Below are 22,740 nucleotides of genomic sequence, written 5' to 3'. Positions count from 1 at the left end.
GTATCTTTCCATTCAATTTTGAAAAACAGATCATCACCAATTTTTTTTTTTTTTTTTTTTTTAAGATATTTGGCATATGAAGTAGTCCAAGTCAGTAACAAATAGCAATGACATTTTGCAGTGGTTTGTGTTTCACCTTCATCACAAAAGCTTCCCAGGTGGCTCAGTGGAAGTCTTCATGACAAAACTTCTTCCCTCCCTCAGTTTTCCCCTGCTGGCTGTTAGGATCCTGAAGGTGCTGACTATGACAGGTTCACCTGCTGTGGGCTCACCTGTGTTTCTGTAACCAGTGGAGAGGAAAGCCAGAGAACTGTATGCCTGAATGACTCGCAGAAACAACATGCCACATGGGGCCCGCATCATGGTAGTGACACTCCACAGTATAGCCAAGGTCCCACCAGGAGGCTGCTCTTAGTGGATGCCTGGGATATATACATTAGCACAGTCTCATATGCTATAAAGTGGAGCTTGATCACATGTTCCTCTGAAATCTGGTCCTTGAAGATGCATTTCATCTACAGAAGCCTCAGCGCCAGAATAGGCCAACCTTCATTTCTAACCATTCTCATGCAAAGATATGAAGCAATCACAGACGTCATGGATGAATAGAGAGAGAATCTGACATGAAATTGACATTTACAGCTGAGGCGCAGCCAACATGTGGGGCGACGGCTTCCAGGCACATCCATTCTCATGTAAAATAGGGCTCCTTTCTGTTTTTTTATGCTCATGGTTTCTTTTTGGTTATTTAATAGTTTGTGGCGCTGTGGCTTATCAAACTGGATTCTCTCAGGAGAGCACATCTGTCTGTTGTCATTGGCTCAGCCCCGGCATAAGGAGTCAAGTGTTTGTCTGGATGAAAATGTAGATGGACGGGATGTGATGCGTGCCAGGGGGACGCTCAGACAGAGGGGCTGTGTCCTTGATGTGCTGCGGCTGAGCGTTCTGCACCAGGGCCTCTGGGGTGTGCTTAGTGTCACTAAAGGCTTTAACTTCCCCCTCCCTCCATTTGCATCTTCATTCATCCGCGGGGCCACTGAGGTGCTGCAGTCCCCGCTCAACCATCACTCTCCCTTTGCTCAATATATATGGATCACAGGAAACAAGATCACAACACCAGCTCTTTTAAAGTCATACTTTTTTAATCGCCTCAGCTCCAGCTTTCACAACTTTGTCTTTCATGGTTTCCTTGGGGGAGTCTGAGACTTCTTCAAAGTTTTTTTTTTTTTTTTGTGCTGATCAGACAAGAGCAGCTATATGGGTTTACAGATAAAACCACAGTGCCATCCTGTGGTTCTGGAAAGTCATTACAGTAGCCAGACTGCGCTATACTATTATAGTTATTGTGTTTGAGTAGAGTTTTTTTTTTTTTTTTTTTTATAATCCTACTTTTTGAGTCTTTAAATGTCTGTATTACTACTTGTGAGTATCACTTCTACTTAAATTTGAAAATGTTTTTTTTTGTTGTTTTAATGTTGTTTTTTGTTGTTCTATTTTAATCATAGAAGTAGTGTGAATATAGGCTGCTCTCATTTACGGTAAAACTCTTTCAGAACTGAAACTCTTACAGCCAACACTAACTTTGCAGATATGGCTAATAATAACCATAATAGTACATACTATTATAGTAAATAATAGAAATAATAGTACTCAAAAAAAAAAAATCAGTACACTTTCTACCTCTTACAGCAGCTGTGGAGAAGCAGTCACACCATGAAGCTTTAGAGTTGCAGCCAATTAAAATGCAGAGAGAGGTGGAGTATATGCTCATAATGTGGTGCAGTCAGTGTAGCTAGACAGCTGTTTTCAGATGTGCTGTATCATCAGTCAGCACTGCTGTCTCAGTAATAGGACAATGCTGATACTGTATGTGTAATGTCTCTGGTACCTGCTCATGCATGTAGTTGAGCAATAAAAGAAACAGCTATTTGAGTCCAAATCTTTCAGATTCTGTTCCATTCAAATTACAGTCCACTTCTTAAAAATAATAAAAGCAAAATAAATAAAACAAACATGTCTCCAAATTTCACATCAGTCTATAATTACCTAGATTCAATGCAATAATCACATCCAACAGATCAAATCATAATTTTTTATGTCACTTTCTTTTTCTTATTTTAATTAATTTAAGTTTTGTAAATTTGATATCATGACACAGTTTTTCCAAAGCTAGGCTAGTAGGCTACAAGCAAGAGCTTCAAAATTGTAATCAATGCCAACAGTAATCATTCACCATCATTCAACAAGATGAGTTCTAAAGTGTCAACATGTAACTGCTATATGAATACATGTCATCAACAAGTTTTCAATACAAAAAAATGGTTAATAATATTTTCTTTCTCATCAAATCTATCAAAACCAACTCATGTGTGACTTGGTTTTGTACTGACAATGACATTGTTCATCAGTTATCAAGTTACACTGTTGCTGAATGTTCCAATGAAATGATTGAGAAGACAAAATGCTATGACTAAACTAAACAGCTTTCAAAATCAGGCGAAAACATCTGCAAATCTAAACCTTAAATTATACCAAAAGCGGATATAAACACCTGTAAAGTAGTATGGCATTTAGTAGTATGATCTTTTGTTTTTCATACACCAATGTAAATAATTTCTGTAGAATCCTCCATACCTAGCAATGCTATGTATCTTCATGCATCTAATGGTTGATTTTAATTTTCTTCTAATCTACAAAATTTAATTAATCCGCAACAGCAGTTAAATTCCCCTGATGAAAGGTTAGTTATGAGAAAGGAGAGAGATGTAAACAGAATGAGTGTTGGGCTTTGGATAATGGCTACCTGGTCTGTCTGTTTACTGAGATAAAAGCATGGCTTTCCTCCTGTGAGCTTCTGACAGGTGTGTCTTCTCTGCTGCTGATAGGCAGGACTACGCACGGGACACAAGCCAAGGACAAAGCAATCCAGAACAATACTGGTTTAATCACTATTTCAGTTAACTCCACTGGAATGCAAACCCCATGGGCCAATTTCAACTCAGCATTGTGTAGAGCATCAAAAGGTAAACTCTCCAGGTAGATTTAATGTAAATCAAGAGTTAGATTTACATGTCAGTCCAAAATGCAGTGAACTAAGGCAACATTACTTAATTCCAATGATACTAATTTACATGACCACAATAAACAGTTAGTGAAGGCAATAAATATGACTTTTCTCATTATTTTCATTTTTTTTTTGGCATTGCATATATTTTGAGGTTAGTGATATGGAGACCGTATGGAGAGTTTTTATACAGAGCTGATTGGAAAGCTTGCGTAAGTGTTACTGGTTGATACTGGTTGATTAAATTTGGTATATTATCAGTTAGAGGCAGCTGGCCACAATGTAGGTGTGTATGCATATCAACTCTGTGTCTTGAGGTGATGATTAAGACCGAAAATCTACCTTTGCCATCAGTTACACATCTTTATATGTTGACATAAGTCAAGCTTGAAGAATTGAATTGCCCCAAGGGTGGCTCAGTTTTAGGCATTTCTAGGCACAGGCAGGCATTTCTAGGCACTCAGACTTGTCTGAGTGCCTAGAAATGCCTGTCAAGCAGAATAGGCTGAGACCACTAACCACACAAGCGTTATTGAAATTGAAGGGTAAAGGCAGGACCATGATGCAAGGAAAACCCAAGAAAGTAGAAAGAAAACCCAACCAACATTTTCAATCACATTTTCATTCAAAGAACTTTCAAAGATCTTTCTGCAGGCAACCATGATTTCAACCAGTCACACAATTATATCACCATTGACTGGCTTTTAGCTCTGCTTCAGCATATTGCAACTTTTTAAAAATCTATTTAAATTATAAATATTTATATTCATCTTGGCCCACTGACTTCACCATGCATGATTCATAATATTAATGAAGTAATTGTGCATAAGTTATTGAATTATGGGGATGTAATAACACACGCACAACACCCTCGATGACATGTTGCATGCATTATGTGACTTCCTCCCATGCTGTAGAGTTGTAATGAGTTCCCTCAGCGTTGCACCACACTGTGTTGTTTTGCATTGTCTACTCTAATTTCCCCGCTGATACTGAAAGGCTCAGTAAGGAGCTGGTATCTGTAGTCATCACACTGCGGTTTTTATCTAATGAGAAGACAGGAGAGCATACAGTACCTGCCGCTCTGTTTAATGAGCTGATGGGATGATAAAACGTTCCATTGATGACTCTCACATCGGTCCCTCGCATGTCTGCCCTCCCACGATAGCCGCGAATCAATCTTTGCCTTGATGGCATGTTTACTCACTCCATCAGAGTGAATAGGAAGGTCAAATTAACTGTTTATCAGTCTTGTGGATTTGTTTTCCGGTGCTTCGTTACTTATCCTCTGGTCCCAGGGTTAGATTTATGTTATACTTTATGAAACTGCAATTAATTCCTCCTTTCACACAAAACATTCTGCAGGAGATAAGAGCAGCCATGACCCATGCATTACAGGGTTTTCTGCAGCCTTAATTGTTATACATCAAAATCATTATTATCAGTAATAAAGGTCAATCTCAAAAGACCTTTAATGCAGTTAATGCATATACAGGGAAATCAAAGAACTCATTACACCTACTAGTAATAAAAGTGAAAAACAAAAATGTCAAGCAGGTGGAACAGTATTTTGCATCAAACATGGGTTTGCGGCTTAATTTAACTTTAAATAATTAACCATCCTCCAGTCAGAGGCAGATACTGCAATGAGACAATACGTAACATTAATTAATATCAGCTATCATTGGTCAGATTTGCCCTCAGCAACTCTGTAAACAAACCCTGTCCAAAGGCGATACAGTTTGCTGAAATTGCACAATCAAGATTTATGATCCTCTGGCTGCAAACTGGTTTGTTAATGAAGCAGAATAGATCCCCAACACAAGCTTATAAAATGCATATGCAAAGTACCAACTGCTGTCGCTTGATCAATGTCAAACGGACGTTATTTAAATTTCCAGAAGTGGTTCACGCCGCTCTGTCATCCTCAGCCCCTGAGATGACTCTTAGTCTTTCTAAAGACCAGCCTTACAAACCCACAACCCATTTGGGCAACAGTCTCTTAATGAAATTTGGCTTCCTGGCTTGTTATTCAAGAGCTCCAAATTTGAATCTCAATTCTTAAAGGTCAGAGCTGAATATTTTCCCTGGGAGGGCTCTCCATAAAGGCGGGCAAGTGCTAAATGACAAGGTCCCATGACTCAACGAGGAGATACCCTCTGACACCAGGCAATTAGTCTCAATAGTGTGAAACCACTGGGCGTGTAAACAAATTTAATACATAAATCTTTCTGCCTCAAATTTCCAAAAGGGACCTTGTTAATTAAACCATCATGGTCAATGAATGTGCAACGAGTGTAAAATTAATTTCTTAGTGAACTTGCAATTACAGGGATTGAGAACCTACAGTCCATTATAACAGCATCTCATTTGGAAATGGATTTAGCTAGAAATATTTCATAATTCAACGCAATCATTTGACCTCCAGAAAGGATAGTTCTTTCTACCTGTAGCATCACTGATAAGAGGTAATTATATGGCACAATAACAGGAAGGTCATATGAAAACCTTGTAACTGCAAGTTGAGGTGAGTTTTCATATTTTTACTTGAGATATATGTATATATATGATATATGATGTAGATTGAGATAAATCCTGGGGTTGAAAAACCATTTTCAACCCCAGTGGATAAACTAAAAAATGCGGGGTGGTGCAAGGCTGCTTTCCTTAGCTCCTGAAATGTTTACATTTTAGATACAAGGTTTTCCCCCAACTGCAACACTATGTTAAGTTTGGATGAGTGAAAAGAAATAAAATAAACAAAGCATCACCTTCAATGTTCAACGTTCAAACACTGAAAGACTAAAGAAAAAAGGGCAGAGTAGCATTCCATTAAATGCCATATGCTTCATAACCAGATCACAACCTGATTACTCTGATTACACAAAGTTATAATATTTCTCCAATTCACACCTATATACCGGACATGTACCAGGCACAGGGCTGGTGCAGCAGAATGAAAACAGTGAGGGACAAAAAGAAATAAGGGAGAAAAGCTGCAGGTGATTAAAAAAAAAAAAAAAAGCAGAAAGAGGTGCAAGACTTTCCCAGAGCTCCAAATTAAAGTTGATGGCTGTAAAAGCCTTGTAATCACTTGCGGTGCCAATTTGCTCCGGAGAAGAGGGAGAGCAGAGGAGCAGATGTGCGCCAGAATATCTTAAGACGATTTCTTAATAGCTTCATAAATCCATTCATGCATCACAGGCATACCAACACCATCATCAGCCCTCCGCTAGGCCAGACACCACAGGCCTTTGAGCACCTGCCACCCAAACGTAAGTCAGCTGGCCCACATAGTTCTCTTTGTTATTGTCACTCCGGAGTCACTCTGCTGGTGTGGCTGGCTGCAATTAGAAGTGTTATTTTTCTGTATTATAGGAAAAGAAGGAGACCAAAAGATAGAGATAATGATGATCTGTAAAATAGAGGCTGCGAGACAACAAAGCCACGTGAAAGTGCTGACGCTGTGTATTCCTCCCTTCATTCCCGTCTGGCCTTTCCCAGAGTCTTGTCTCCACAGGGACGAGGCAGACTGCTCAGCTGGCTGCACCTCACAGCTGTGGCCGTACACACTCTCAGTTAATTACAGGGCCACTGTCTGCGTGTCTGCGCAGTCAGCAGGTTCACTCAACAGTTATTGTGAGGGGTGGGCAAGTTGCCTCAGAGTTCCCCTCATTATCTGCTGATGGGTTACTTGTTGTCGGGGGCTCTTGTGCTGTAATACACTGCCCCCTGTCAGCGGAGTCAAGTACTGGTTACTGCGCCCAACCCCAAAGCAAAAGCTTTTATTAGGATAATTGGACAGGCTACCGTCAGTAAAAAGATACATGATCAAGTGCAGAAACGATTTTGGCAACAATACATTTTTGTAAATTACAATTACAGTGAAGGGCTTTTGTTTTTTTTTTCCTATGCATCAAGTCCTCTTCAGTACGTTCCTCCAGTTCATTTTCATTGCAATACTGGCTGCTCAAAACATTTCCTGTAAAAGTAAAATAATCCTTAGATATAGAATTATGGTTTCATGCTGATTAAAAAAAAGTTGTCAAAATCATCATTTTGTATCAGCATGTACAGAGCATAGTAGAGCATACCTGTTCCAGATCCTTCTCCTCATTAATGCTAAAGGTAAGCTCCTGTCTTTCTCTCTCTGTCTGTAACCGCCACAGAGGGGAATCACATTAGAAGTCAAGCTGGCATGTATAATGTCACATTTGTGAAGCAAAACTTACATGTAACATTATTGCAGTAATCTGATTGCAAAAATGAGTATAAAATGTGTTACATCAAAAACATCAGAATGTGACATTAAAGACACTAACAGTTTTCCTCCTCGTGTAAAAATGGTATTTGATAATTTTCTGCTTGTATGTTCCATGAATCTTAAAAGGTAAGGTCAATTTGAAAGGTAAGGTAACTGAAATTGATTGGATCTGAATGAATTAGTCTACATTAAAGACTGCAATTTTAAGCAGGCAATCAGTAATCTGTAATGGACTGCGTTTTGAAAATACTTTTCAACCCCTGTATACAACAATTAACTTCTCAACTCAACAATAGCCATTCTGAGTATCAGCAATTTTTTCGAGAACTACTTTTCTCTTTTGAAAATGATGACCTGTGCATAGGCTGATTCAATGAATCTTCTAAGACTTAATGTCAAAATAAATATGGCCAATTTTGCAAACAGTGACAACAAAATGTGTTTTTTCATTATACTTTTCCCCCACTGTGTTATCCACATTGATTTTGTCCCACTTATATTTTCAAATCCTATTAAAGATAACATTTATCCTGTCAACTGCCTCAAAAAGTTGCCCAGGAATCATTGGCAGAAAGAAAGACAAAATCAGCACAAAGCATACAGTATGCAGTCTGACCTTAGTGAAATACAGAACTTTGTTAGTTGTGGCACTTGTAGCACAAAACCTTGTGTGATATTTCTGTTTACCCTTGTTAACCCAGATAAGGTGTCAAAAGGTAGGCTAAAAAGAGGAATTTATTAGTCAGAAAATAAAGCTTGTTCCCCTCCACTTCTTAATCTCTCCCTCTCTCCCTAACCATAGAACCTTCAAATAGCAGGTATTGTGTATGTGATGTTGTGTAAAGGATTCTTATGATAAGGTATGATACAGTGGGGCCTACCTTTGGGGAGACTCCGCTGTCTCCGGCGGTCTGCTGAGCAAAGAGAATGGCATCGTGGACAGAGAGGAAGAGGTGACTGCGAGCGATACTGCCGTCATCAAACACCCCTCCCACCTCCAGCTCCTCGTACACCTGGGCTGCAGGCAGCAGGACCACAAACATCATGCAAGGAGCAGCACACAGTGAAACTCAGTGACTTTTTCTGATGCTTATGTGGGATTTGGTGAGAAATAAAATGACAAAAACCACTGATTTGAGGCAAAGGCTTAACTTTTACAAGGAAACACCATGTTGGAATTCCAGTAAGCTCAAACTAGTTTTAAGAGCCTAGGGCCTTTGAATGCATTAAATAGGTAAGAAGGCACAGGGGAAAGTTTGTAAATTTCTGAAACGCCAATCTGCTCTTTTCACATTAACGGATCACCACTTTGTCTCACTGGGAAATTGAAAGACATGTACCCCCATGACAGGTACCAAGAAATTTAATTTCCGGCTTGCAGCTGTACTCGCTTTCACCCAGTGTCCTTCACAGACCTTAGGGACTCAACACTGTATCGGTGACAGGGCCTCTGTTGCCATGACAACTGCTACAGTAGAGCCAATAAGTTTGAAATGCAGTGAAGAAGATCAATGAAGATTTTACCTTGAACGTTTGCCAGGTACAGTTTAATGCCCAGCATCTCGTAGCTTGACTTCATCTTTTGAGGGAAACAAAAGAGGAGAGAGGAGACTGTTCATTGAAATGTTGGACAAACCCAACTATGAATGCATACACCGATACTAATTCCCCCATACGGTTGTACTGCAAACAATCTGACCTTAGTGAGCACTTTGATGCCCATTAGGTCTATGAAGCAGACCCCCGCCAGGTCTAGGATGAGGGTGTGGAAGGGCATGGGCTGGGACTCCAGTGTGACATCAGAGGGACTGGGCGGCTCTTGGTCGGGTGCCTGCTCACCCAGCTCAATGTCACTACAGTGGAAGTTGACATAGCTGGTGGGCGGCTCAGGTTTGCTGGCACTGCCATCGTTCATATCAAAGTCATTCTGCAGTTCAAGCTGTGATATGGTCTAGATTTTGAGGAAATATGTACAGAAGCAGTAGAGGAAAGGTCACAGGTTATATTTCACATGATATGACTGGTGTATTTTCAGAGAGCCTTTGTAATGGGGCAGGAAATAGAGACAGTAGAAATATTTCATATAAAAAGAAGGTTTTTTGCATGTACAAGAAGCCTATACAGACTACTGTATACATTTGTCCTGCACCACAGTCTCTTTTTGTCATGTATTGTTGCATGCAAGCGTCCAGAATGTTCTCCTCCCACCTGAGACTTCATGTTGACCAAAGAGCTCGGTTTCCTCCTTCTCGTCTTCTCCTCCTTCTCCTCTTTCTCTTGCTCCTTTTGTTGTTTCTTTAAGAACTTCCTCCTGGCCAGGATCAGTTTGCCAGGGTCCAGTCCGGTCTAGACACAAACACGCATAGGTAAACACTCGCACACCTCATGAACATGTTCATTCAAACACGGCTGACCTTGACTGGCAGCCAAAGAGGTCATTCATTCACTGTACCTTTTTGATGACCTTCCCGCGAAATATTTCCGCATTTGCAAAATAGAGCGGAGAGCAGTAGTTTACTATTTTCACACCCTTTATAGGTGTTACCTGTGGAGGTAGAGCAAAATGATGAGACAATTCCCTTTATCGCATTATGTGCGATGACAAAAAACACTGAAGAATATAGTTTCAATACCTTACTGTACACCTTGGGGTTTTTGTAGATATCTGTATCCATGATCTGGACCATTGCTGAACCATTACGACTATGAGGAACACAAAATATTACAATAAATGTCATATATTAATATTTATACTGTACTTGGCAACTCTTGCTGCATTGTCAGTCCTTTCATTTCTTTCATAGAATTCACTCACAATTGTGTCTTGAATATCACCACCAGGATGGAGAAGCCCACTCCGATGGCGACGCCATAAGGCAAGCTAAGAAAGAATGTGGCCAAGAATGACACAACCCACACACACTGGACAAGAGAAAGGACAACAGAATAAGAAAAACTGCATTGCAATATGCTGCAATACTGCATCTGAGGCATGGCTATGACTTACACAGTCCAGTTTGCTCTTCTTCCACAGGTAATATGGGTCAGAGAGCTGTAGGAGCGTGTTCTTCAGGTTCACCGCAATCAGGGCTCCCAGCACTGACTGGGAAAACAGTGCCAGTAATAGTGTATTTGTATATGTTTTACTGCACATTCAGCTTTTTATATCGTTTTTGAAATCACATAGCTCAATTAGGTCTACCTACTTTTGGTAGTGGTTTCAGGAAGGCTCCCAAGGCCAGCATGGTAACCATCACGACCAGCATCACACACAGACTGGCAAACTATGAGAAGGGAGCAATGGAGGAGCATTAGTTAGTGGTTTGTTTATTACTTTGTTGTAGTCCATGTTATGTTTCTTCATAAGCTTCCATCCTAGGCTTGACCTAAATTACAGTTGCAGTACCAATTTGACACAGTACCCACCTGTGATGTTCCCCCTGCACTGTCTACAGCCAGAGTAACAGACAGAGCACAGCAGATGACATGGATCTTAAAGAATGACCCAAGGAAGTTGCTGCAGCCGAGAGCCAACATTTCCTGTACACAAACATGCATATTTACAAAAGAGAGTAAAATACAACTTTCCTACAGGAGTGAATAGAAGAGATGTTGTTTTCTACCTGGTTGGGATCCACATCATAGCCATGCTTGGCTGCTAGTGTCCTGCCCATCGCCAAGTTGATGACATACCCCACTATTGCTAGGGAGAAGGCTGTGCTCAGCATGTCATCCCACTCACTCACTGTCGGCAGAATCGGTGCTGGGAATCTAGGATATGGAAATGGGAAACACATCTAAATGAGATAGTGAAAATGGGTTGAATGATAAATTATAACTATTGATTCTGAGATTGCTATGTGTGCTTTACCCCAGTGGAATTTCTCCCACTATGTCCATATGATAAATCTCAGGAAGACCCAGAGGGCCTGAGATTGCTGTGGCCACCACAACCTGAGTAGAACGGGAAAAGAGATCAAACATCTCTACCAACCTCCAAATGTATCTTACATCTTACAAATTAGCTGGGTAACGCTTTATTTTCTGGGTCCGCAATTTCCTAATAATTTCCTAGAAAGGAAGTGTTAATTTCTTAGTGAGTTTCAGGGAAAGAACCATGAAATTATGTACTAATTATAGGGAAAATAGAGAAAGAGTTCAATGGTAGTTGGTAGTTGGTAAGTACCTCCAATTTCTTCTGTTGTTTCCAAGACAGAACCATGAAATTATGTAGTATAGAAAATTAGAAATTAACCAAAATTAATTAAGAATTCAACAAATAACTATATTATATAATTACATGAATAATGATTTAATTGACCTCTGCCTCTGTTATTTTTCCAATAAATAGTTTACAGTTTTGCAGTTCTTTCCAGGAAATTCTTTTAGAAATTTACAGTATTTTATCGATTCCACCAGACTGCTTACATTTCCTTTAGGCTATAACTACTACATAATTTCATGGTTCTTTCCAGGAAACCCTAACCCTAAGAAATGAACAGTTCCTTTGTAGGAAATTGTGGACCCGGAAAATAAAGCATTACCATTAGCTGACATGACCACCTCGCATCTCTTCAGAGAAATGGCTGAACTACTTACAATGATGATCTCCATAGGAATGGGGAAGGGCAGCTTGTGGCGGTAGTGTGCACTCAGCTCCTTCACCACAATCAGAACCACACTGCTGATCAGAGCAAACACTAACGAGGCTATGTTGGTATCAGGCAGGCCGCAAAAAATATCTGTGAGAGTCTGAGACAAACACATCGTCTCAGATGGGTGGAAAATGACAAGATAATTTAATAGCAAATCATATTCTGAAAGCAATTCACTTCATGACAGTGTCACTTACATATATAATGGCCAGAGGACCACTGTAGGGAGGCACTTTGATGCCAAAGATGTACTTCAGCACTGAGATGAGGATCTGTAATCCTGCAGCGGTCATGAAGCCTCTGACAAAGGATTCTGACAAATAGATGGCCACAAAGCCGAACTGCATCAAGCCCAGGCCAATCTACACAGACAGAAATTATTCTCAGTGTGTTACTTTTAGAGAGCAAGGCATAAACGCATTAGATTGTTTGGTACATTTCTTTCATTCCAAGTTTCTTCTGCAAAGTAAAGTGAGAAATCATAAAGAGCGAGCTTTCTGTGGTAGCAGTACCTGTATGATTGCAGTGAGGCAGGCCAGGGTTCCAGATATGCCCAGACGAACCTCATTCATCCTGTCTGTGTCCACTACTGTAGCATTGAGAGTGGCATTGAAATGACTGAATTCAGACTCTGGGGCCAGCCTAAGACACACGATTCCCACCATAATGCTGAGAACAGCAAAAGTACCTGGACACAGAGAGCAGAGCGTCACATCTATTTTCTTTGCCATACCGCAAACTAGGCAGAGTCAAGCAGAGCGCAGCTGATCTGCACTGTGCACGTCTGGTAACTAATCACTGTCATGATATGAAATGGGTGTAGATAAATCATCCAGATTTACCTGGGACCATCTGGTGAGCAGTGCCCATGAAGAAGTAAGGGATGAGGGGGAAGAAAGACGAATAGAGACCGTTGACAGGAGGGAGGTTTGCCAGTAGGGCAAACGCCATGCCTGGAAGGAACAGAGAACATTTTAGCTGTCAGATAAATCCTGATAGAAGATAGAAAAATACAATAGGAAAGGCTCATGAGAAAGAACCTTTTCTCTGACTATAATATAAACTGGAGCCAACTTGCAGCAACTAGCATCAATCAGAGGGTATTATAGAGAGCCGGGTTGAGAGAGCATGAATTGAATTGAATTGAATTGAATTGAGAATGCATGGAAAATTCCAATTCAGTTCCTGCAGTTGGAGTTGGAATTGCACCCAGCTCTAAGGAAACAGAATTGGAATTGAATTGGAATGACAGAAGACAAAACAGAATACCATTAAATTCCATGAAATTCCACTTCTAAAGAGGCTGACAAATATTATGAATCAAATAAAAGACAGTTAAACCAATCAAATACATTCAATCATAAAGTATATGTTACGATTACATGTTATGCATCTAATACCACCTGAAAGAAACCTTTAACATTTTATGATATTCAGTATTGATAATTTATAACACTACGTGTAATCTCAGATATGTGGTAAGAAAAACATGGACAGTTGAATTGGAATTGATGCGTTCATTCATGAATTGACCCCAACCCTGATAGAGAGGCATCAGAGAGAGAGAGATAGAGAAGGGATACCGACCCTGGGGAACCTGGATGGTGCCTGCGCTGACCCCGCTGATGACATCACACAGCAGGTTTTCTTTCACTTTGTACTTGGGCAGCCAGCTCAGTATAGGCAGGTGTCTGTACAGCAAGCCCTTCAGTCTGGGCACAGAGCATCTGACAGCAACAGAGAGTCAACTCTTAGCAAAAGGGCAAGAAACTCAAAAAATCTTGAAAACTTGTATTTGATGTTGACTGTATGGCTGGATTGTAATTCTGTACCTCAATAGTTTCTTCACTTTCTCCCCGATGGGAAACTGTCGATTCTTCTTGTCAAACTCTCTGTCAAAGTCGGGGAGGTTATATGCAGACCTGTCAATCACGTAACGTGGGCGGTCCTGGTGCATGGCTGCAGCCTATCAGGAAACATTTACCCCTATAAAGAACGGCCTATTTAATAGTGTATCCTCAAAGTGCAATTTAAGAAATATCAGGATCTGACAAGTAATAAAGCAGATTCACAAGATACAGCATAATCAAAATTACCATTAATATGTAGTACTCTGCAAAACATGTCTATCTAAAAAAGTCATTTAATCGATTTTTTTTTAAGTTTCTGTTAAAACTAGTCAAAAATAAAATCTGCTAATGGTGTGAATTAATTTCACTTGTTTACAGTGAAGGTACAAGACAATAGCTTGAAATATGGCAGCATCAAGGTCATGTCACTTCAAGAACATACTTAAATAAGTTTATTTGCATTACAAATAAGATAAGTGAAATTATCTCACCATACTAGCAGATTTTTCACATTTTAACAAAAAGATTTTATGACTCAATCCTAGGCTGAATTAATTGTTAAGATGGTCATTTTTGCAGTGCATTATGTTCATACAGAGAAACACAAGTCTTATAGGATTGTACTGATGTCTTATTACATCTAAGTGACACACTTCAAGTGCATGGCCTTCGTGGTCCTAATCTAACCTTGAAGGCTCGGCCAACAGGTCAGTGGAGTGATAATGTATTTGATCAACACCAAGTAAATAATAGCACACACACAAGTTCACCCTGCCCTCAATCATCTTACCATGCTGTATCCTGAACAGAAAACCTCTAAAGATCATATTTCATTCAAGGTATAAATACATGTTATGAATCAAATTTATATTGGCACAATATAATGTCATGTTTAAATTGAAGAGAGTGTCAAACTAGACTTTGAAACAGGAAAACCTGCAGGTTACAAAGGGAATTTAGCAAGGATTTGATTAAAACAAAATGTATAACATTTTCAGGAAAAAATGCCCCTCAGCTTGTTAGATTATCAGTCTTTTAGTTCTTAGAAAGTTTTGGCGGAGGGTTCAGAGATAATGAAAAAGCCGGGAGAAATTGCTACATAGAGAGCTGAATTTAAAGACAGATTCATCCCTTTAAATAAGCAGTTTCCCAGCTGAGAATACATACTATTTGCAATGGGTTTCAGACAACAATGTGCATTAAGTGAAAAGCTTTTGTTCAACAAGGTTTGTGTACTTATGAAACAAGTCTTTCTGACAGACCGATGTTGTTGATTTCTTATCGGAATAGTGTCAGTGATAGAGAAAAGTATCGACGTTTGGGCAAACTTAGATTGCAATTTATGAACCTATACCTCTAGAAATTAACACACTGACCTCGAACCCAGAATTATCTGTTAAGAAAGCTAAGATTCTGTATTAGATTATAATGTTGACAATAGAGCAGAAGTGTGAAAAACACAGTACTGTACCTTACAGCTGAAGTAAAAGGTCTGGTGGCATTTGGCTCAGGTGTGATTATTGTCCACTCGTTTGAGCCAGTGGTGTTGATTATTTATCTTTTCGTCAACTTGTGCTTAAGACCCTCTACACCTCCTGGGTGGAGCTTAAGATGACAAATTTTGGCACAACCAGGCTTGAAGGGAAATTCAGCTGGATCATTTTTAAAACAATGGTTGATTTGTATGAGCACAACTGTATCTGTCCAGTGAGAAACTACGAGAAGACATCATGATGAAATTAACAATATATGCATGTTTAATGGGTTTCAGTCTCTTTATAGCATCCTCGCTTTCATTCTCTCATTAACAAAAACACAATTTTACACATTTTATGGTAAAAGGTAAACATAAGCTATGGCTGGAACTAAATGACTTACAAAAAAACTAGTCCTACTTGACTCACACAAGCCACTACTAACGTTTGTAAAATAAATGAAACATATAAATAGTGTTCATTAACATTAAAAAGGGTAAAACAGAGATGACGATATGGAACACATGATTATTTTTCATTGGATCAGGGCTTCCACATTTTGGGTTTGTGAAAAAATGGCAGCAATGAGTGTGCAAAACAATGGCAGCAATATCAAAATCTAAAGTGCAATTATTTATCAAATCCATCTGTGTTTTCTCTGCAGAGGAATGTCAAATTTTCAAAGGTACTGTAACAGAAAAAGCAAGTCTCCCCCTTGTGGGAAAAAAGATGAATAGCAGAAAGTTCACATGACCTTTTTCTTCAGGCATTTGACAATTCTGAGAGGAAAACCATAAAATTTGGTGAGAAATAAAGTACAGCAAATTCTTATACTTTCTTCTCTATGGTTGGTTAATGTATTCAAGATTTGAGTACGAACCAGTCTCTCAAAAAAGGTTTGTGAGTGTAAATATTCTAATCTGTGATTTCGTTAAAAACATTCTCGCTGCTTCACAGACAATGAAGGGAGCTGAACGACTGACTTTGTGGACACCGGGACAGTGACTGTCTGGAGATATGAGCACATTCTGTCACTCAGAATTGCTACTCAAGCTTTTTTGGGTATAAAAGCTCAAACAAAGACACTAACAAACACCATCAACAGAGTATTAGCAGAGTGTTTCCTGGTGACAGGTTTTAGTTTTGGTTTCATTTTTTATGAGATTTCCTTTTAAATATTAAAACATTTTGAGATTATGGACAGCATTAAACAATTCCAAAGGTAAAATTCATCTCACGAGCCACCTATGTCACTTGACAAATATCCTTGAGCAAGTCTTTCATTTAAAACATAACCTCTACCTTCATTTCAGCAAAGCTGTTCCCAATCAGGAGTATATAGCTATGACTACTGACAGGAATATAATGGGTGGTTATTAAAAGTGGGCGAACAGGTTACAAAACAAATGCAGGGCTTGTTAAGCAAGTGCAACAAGTGCAACTCTGTGTGGTAAAAGTCAGATGACTTTTTAATCTAGCCATGTCTGCTTTTCCTCCTCGTCGTTACCAAAGCTCTTTGACCAGCTCCTGCTGGCAGCCCAAAGCCCTCAAAGTCCATCCCAGTCTATAAAATCAGTACTGACTAGAAGTCGCTGAGGATGCTGATGTCTGCAAACTCCTGGCGGTATCTATACGAGTACAAGGCCAAGAGGAAGGACCATTTGAGAGTCAGGAAGCTCCACACACAGGACAGGTAGAGGCTCCTTGGGTCGGTGGGAGCTGTGGGACAGAGAGGCAGTGTGATTAAACATTTCTGCAGATATGGCATATAAACCAAATCCTCCTCATTGCCAAAACAACATTATGAGAATCCACTCAACTCTGGGTCAAACAGGATATGAGTTATTGCTGTTATTATTAAATTCAATCTTCTAATCATCATTCGCATTGTATTCAGGTTATCATAAGCAATCAAAATTGATATGATACATAAAATTATACGGCAACTATGAACAGTAAAGACTTACATTGCTTCTGTGTGATGGCGAGAGTGAGGAAGGTGATGAAGGCGGCCACAGCCAGAACAGAGAACAGCACACCAATAGCAATGAAGAACTTGAGGCCTTTGAGCCAGGTGCGCCAGAAGTCCTGCAGGTACATGATGTGTGTGACAAGGGCCCAGAGCGCCAGCACTCCTGTCAGGACAGATCAACACACACACACTTTTAATATATTATGGATTGTATATTATTGACACTAGTCCTACACAACTTAGAAACTACATCAGAATAACTACAGCACTTTATTACAGAAAGATAGAGGGTACTAAAATTAGAAACATTCACTAAAACATTCCTAAGATTCATATATGGCAGAGAAACACCATCAAAACTACACTTTTAAATCCCTAAAAGTGGTGTTGACCGGTACAAATGTGGTCATATGATGCAAGTGTGACCTACAGAATGGTTTCTAATACACAAAAACCATTCAGAGCATTATTGAATTACATACAGTGTGCCGTAAAGAATTCAGCTCACCACCACAGTGACACAAAACAGGAGAACCAAGGAACAGAAAATTAACATCATTATCACAATGGCTCGTTTGACTGTGCTCACATAGACACATAGGCCTCCGTGCTTAGATTAGGCAGCATACATGCTCTTAGCCTCCTCTGTATTAGACAAACCTGCCAATCATTGTAACGTTAAGTAGTACAATGTTATTTATTGATACAGGCCTGTTGTCATACCTGACAAGCCCCCCATAGCCGCCGTCCATGGTTGTTTATATGCAATATTCCAGACCAAGAAAGCCGAAAATCCAACCAGCATACCAAATGTAGCATAACCTATGCTGATGTAAATTCTGCTGACCCCCATTGTAAAATACAATTACACCCTGGCCTAACGCTTGTAACGGGCGGAAGAGATAAAGGTTTAATTTTAAAAAACCGACTGGTCTGCTGACTGGTATTTACACCAACAGCTTACCACATTATGTAATATCCTTTATACTATCCTGGAGTGATAGGAGAACGACAGGAGGAAAGTCCCCTCGGCCCCAAACAGGAGAACAACGGTCGCGAATAAAAGTTAGCTTTCGAAATGTAAAAGTAATTGCTTGTTCGCGTGCCTACAACGTACAAACACCGACGACACAATTTGGATATCGCTCAAGCGGCAGCAAAATACCAAGGAGCTTCTCTCGGTAGCTAGTCGCCACTACAAAGATTATATGTTTTGATCCTGAAAACACTACTACTGTGCATTTCCGTCTTCAGCCATGTCAGAAACATATCGGTCAGAACGGGTTTTCCTCGGTCTTCCTGGACCATACATGTACTGGATATATAGACTTATCAATGCACAATCTTGGGTCTATCAAAGTGAGATAATGGGACTTCTCGAGGGTATTATCAACAATTTCCCACATGTTGTCAACTATCAGTTGTTCTCGAAATATCTTTGTTCTGAGGAAACCCCCGCCTCACCGTTACAGCTCCTCTAGCGGAGAAAATAAGGATTGCAATTCTAGACATCTGTGGGAACCATAGGCGGGAGTGGCCAAAACTTTTTTTTAATTTATATATTTATTTTTTTAGGTAGAGAGATCTAGTGGTAGGAGAGACCGTCTTTCAAATGGACGACCCAGGCTGAAGTCAGCAAATATCCACCCTACTGAAATGTCTTTGAGTAAGTCACTGAATCCCTGTCAGCTGTTCTCTAGGTGACCCTGACCTCTGACCCCCCTAGAGGGGGGCAAGTGAAAAGAGAATTTCCCTACAGGAAACATTAAAGTGTAACATTATTAATTATTATTTTTGAGGCATGCTCTACACAGTTTGACAGTAAATCAAGATGCTCTGTTCTTGTCTTCATTCTGCACACGACTGCTGCACCAGTCAACCCCTCTCTCACTCAGCCACTCACACACACACTCACTCCACTCTTTTTCTCTCTCTCACCCCCCCTACACACACTCACTACCTTACTCAGCCCAAGCCCGGGGGCACTCTCATCATGACCAATCGGAGAGATACAGGAAGCTGTGTCCAACACACTCCCTAGAACTCACACACACCACAGTGACTGAGAAAGTATCATCGGGCATATGACAGGAGCAAAGGCTTAAAGAGGAAGACAGAAAAGCCAAGTGTGGAAGAATCTTACAAGAGGTTTCAGGTAAAAGCAGTCTATTGATAGCTTCTCAAAATAGTGAAATCTATTCACAGATTGTTTTCATGGTTTATGATTATTATAAAATATTCTGTCATAATGTATATCTTGTATCTTCCTATGGAAATGGCAAAAACCACCAATATTCATATGATATGCAATAGAAAATTACTAACACTGTATGCGTTTGCAGGATACTCTGATCAATTATTATTACATATCTGATATGGTTTTATGAACATTTTTTTTTATATACCCACATAATTGTACTATTGCTTCATATCTCAAGAGACACTCTTGAGAAATCAGTCTCTAAATAACAGATGCCATATATTTGTCTCTTTTGAATATGTATAGCTGGATTCATTTGGTAACTATCGCCATGTGGCTGTGCTGCAGTGGTTCAGCGTGGGGCCTGCGAAGACGATACTGAGAGTCTTGAGGTGTTCAGGGGCTCTTCAGTATCTTTAGTGGCTTTCGCTCATGAATTACTGTCTGCTTTACTTTCAGCTGCAGTCCTCCTTTCCTCTATGACCATGGGGTCAAATGAATAAAATATCTGCCGTTCTCGCCCCCTTTTGCCGCTAACTGGCCAGGGGTGAAGGAAAAGGTGTGTGTGTGTGTGTGTGTGTGTGTGCGTGTGCGTGTGCGTGTGTGTGTGTGTGTGTGTGTGTGTGTGTGTGTGTGAGGACTAGCAGACCGTCACAACAAAGAAAGTTGGCAAAGAACACATTCCATGGGCGTAGATATGTTGCAGGAAATCCCACTCCCATTCCCAGAGGAGCTGAGCAAAAACACACTCACTCTCTCTCTCTCTCTCACACACACACACACACATACATACATAAACAACAAACACAAACAACACACACACACACACACACACACACAAACACACACACATAAACAACACAAAATCTGACAACATTGGATTACCAGTGAAATAGAGGTAATATTGTTACATTAACATCCATCACTGAAGCTTACATTGACATGCACTCTTTAATTTAATACCTCCTATACAAACAACAGGGGAGACAGACTATAGATGGATTGTAAAATCTCTCTGTCTGCACTCACATCGCTTCACTGTACTTCCCAAAATAAATGGCAGCTAAGATCAAAGGCTTTTAGTGAAAACTTGACTGAGGCTTGTGTCAGAGTTTTATCTCGGCGTTGGAGTGATACAGAATCAAGTGTATATGCATTCTCACTAGAGGGCAGCATTTATTTTCAAAATGCAAGATAGGGTTGTGAAGCTTCATGCACAATGAGCTCGGGCTTGTGACATTGTGGGACAAGTTCAAGATGTCAGCAGCCTAAATTTCATCTCTTCAGATTTTTGATAATTACAGCTGTTTAATATGTTCCCAACCTAAAACAAGGTCATCCGACCCCAACCCAGCTTTGAATTTAGCAGCAGTGTTAATGAGCTGTCGCTCCACTCCCTGGGCCACAAGGCAATTATCATTCTTGAATTTTCTGCAGTTAGTGTTCTGAATTCAATCCACCTCTTAAATTCTGAGTTTCAGATTATCCCCATCCAGTTTAAATTAACAGTCTACAGGCAGTTTGTCCCTTTAATTGTGGCTGGAGCCTCTTACATTAAGTGCAAAATTAGCCCTAGAAACAGTGACTTTACTCTCTATGATCTGCTGCTGTGCATATACAACAATGACAGTCACCTTGACAGAAACTATCAGAGAGATGGTAGCTATGTGCTCGTCCTTATCAACTAATCTACCATGTTTACGTTCCCTCAGGAGGTCATAAGAAGGAAAACTGGATTCCTTCACCGTCAACATTCTTAAATTGGCATCATGAAGTCCCTGCAAGGCATTCAGAGACAGATAATCATACATGACTAGCTGGAGCCACGCAAAGCTTAGCTGGCCTCACTTGGAGCTGACGCTTCACAAGATCAGTCCTTTTTGTTTGGTTTGTTTACTTGCTTGCTTGTTTGTTGGTGTGTGGGACATTTTGGGCTTATGCAGAGACAGCTGAGATAGAAACATCTTCTATAACCCTTCTGGAAGTCTAACTTGGTAAGCAGTTATTGTTTTTTTCTGGGGATGGTGGTGTATATAGTCACAGTAGCTTCAAAGAACAGGGAGTACAGCTTCTTGTGTTACGCAGCTGAGTTTCTTCACACTATCTACATATCTTGGATGCTGCTATTTGGAGGGTGTTTTTATGATAGGCAGCAAAGTGACTTCTGTAGGCTTTGTGATCCAGCATTCACTATACACCCACTGCTGGAGTAGGGCTCCAGGAGTAGTAATGAGCAGTAATGTCTAAAACTGACGTATCGCAACAGGTGTTGGAGTTTTAATAATGATGCAGACAAGAGGCAGTCCCAACTTTCAACAGTTAATTCAGCTGGAGGAACATCCACATTTAAGCATGGTAAACAGGGTAGAATAGACATTCTTGTCAGTGTACTCCATGTGGAAAGACATGGCAATTTGACTCAAGCACTGAGGTCAGTACAGGAAGGGCAGCCCTCCACTGGAACAATAGCTGGGATTTAAACAAGTCTTATGTAACGTGTCCAGCCTGCGGAACACAGTTGACCATGATCCAGTTGTAGCTGAAAGTGGGAAATCAAGTCAAATAGAGGGTACTCCTGTCCTTGTTTGGCAGTCCCCAGATTTACAGCTCTTTGCCCTACTTTGAAGATCAAGGTTACCCACAAGGCTAATGAACGTTAATGCATTTCTGTGTTTCTAACCATTTTCCTGCTTCTCCATGTCTCATACAGATACTGCTGAAGCCATGTTCTCTATGGAAACCTTAATCAAATCAATCCTTTCTCCGCCTAGACGGGTCACACCAGAGTTGGGGGAAGTAAGTCATTTGTTTCTAAACCACAGAGAAAATCAAGTCCACAACAGTGCAGTAATTCTGAGCCACAAACATTAAGCCTGTGCCCCAGCCAAAGGTAGGGTTATAACAACAAAGAAACACAATGCTAGATAGCAAGATAGTACCAGGCATTCACAACTGGACATTACAGCATGCCTATATCAGTAAAATGTAATGAAATATACACCATTGTAATTTGAGTTTTATTAACATAATAAACCAGTAATGGGTATATGGCAGTTTAACACCTGTGCAATTAAAGGACAGACATCTGCGTTCAAACTGAGAACTATGAACCCAGGACAAACCTGCAGGTGGATTTACTGATGTGAGACACCGGTGCAGCTGTCTGCCTGTTCTCCTACCTTAACTGCTGTCTGCCCTTGAAACAGTTTATCTGTGCATCCATGTGCCTACAGTGCCGGGTTAGCCAGACAGCTGGACAG

The 22,740-nt window shown here is 40.2% G+C and overlaps 2 protein-coding genes across 2 annotated transcripts; both read right to left on the bottom strand.

The window, feature by feature from the left end:
- Positions 1-7,011: 7,011 nt before the first annotated feature.
- On the bottom strand, positions 7,012-13,940 carry LOC139648794 (solute carrier family 26 member 9-like). The gene is made up of 20 exons (XM_071525033.1): positions 13,816-13,940; positions 13,571-13,710; positions 12,826-12,936; positions 12,496-12,671; positions 12,181-12,345; positions 11,928-12,080; positions 11,200-11,282; positions 10,952-11,099; positions 10,755-10,868; positions 10,535-10,612; positions 10,336-10,431; positions 10,144-10,250; positions 9,962-10,031; positions 9,781-9,873; positions 9,537-9,674; positions 9,028-9,279; positions 8,853-8,907; positions 8,210-8,346; positions 7,159-7,218; positions 7,012-7,046 (listed from the first exon to the last, which is right to left on the bottom strand). Exons 1-20 carry the CDS (start codon positions 13,938-13,940, stop codon positions 7,035-7,037), a joined length of 2,313 nt encoding a protein of 770 aa, XP_071381134.1. The 3' UTR covers positions 7,012-7,034.
- Positions 13,941-15,590: 1,650 nt separating this feature from the next.
- On the bottom strand, positions 15,591-18,465 carry slc48a1a (solute carrier family 48 member 1a). Its single transcript, XM_071525030.1, has 3 exons — positions 18,004-18,465; positions 17,276-17,443; positions 15,591-17,027 (listed from the first exon to the last, which is right to left on the bottom strand). Exons 1-3 carry the CDS (start codon positions 18,131-18,133, stop codon positions 16,891-16,893), a joined length of 435 nt encoding a protein of 144 aa, XP_071381131.1. The 5' UTR covers positions 18,134-18,465; the 3' UTR covers positions 15,591-16,890.
- Positions 18,466-22,740: the final 4,275 nt, after the last annotated feature.

This window comes from Centroberyx affinis, unplaced genomic scaffold (assembly GCF_046629955.1).
Source record: "Centroberyx affinis isolate AG114_WGS23_722 - 3 ecotype Tasmania unplaced genomic scaffold, CSIRO-AGI_Caff_v1 ptg001258l_1, whole genome shotgun sequence".
In the NCBI taxonomy this organism is placed as follows: domain Eukaryota; kingdom Metazoa; phylum Chordata; class Actinopteri; order Beryciformes; family Berycidae; genus Centroberyx; species Centroberyx affinis.
This window is presented reverse-complemented; position numbering and strand designations above follow the sequence as displayed.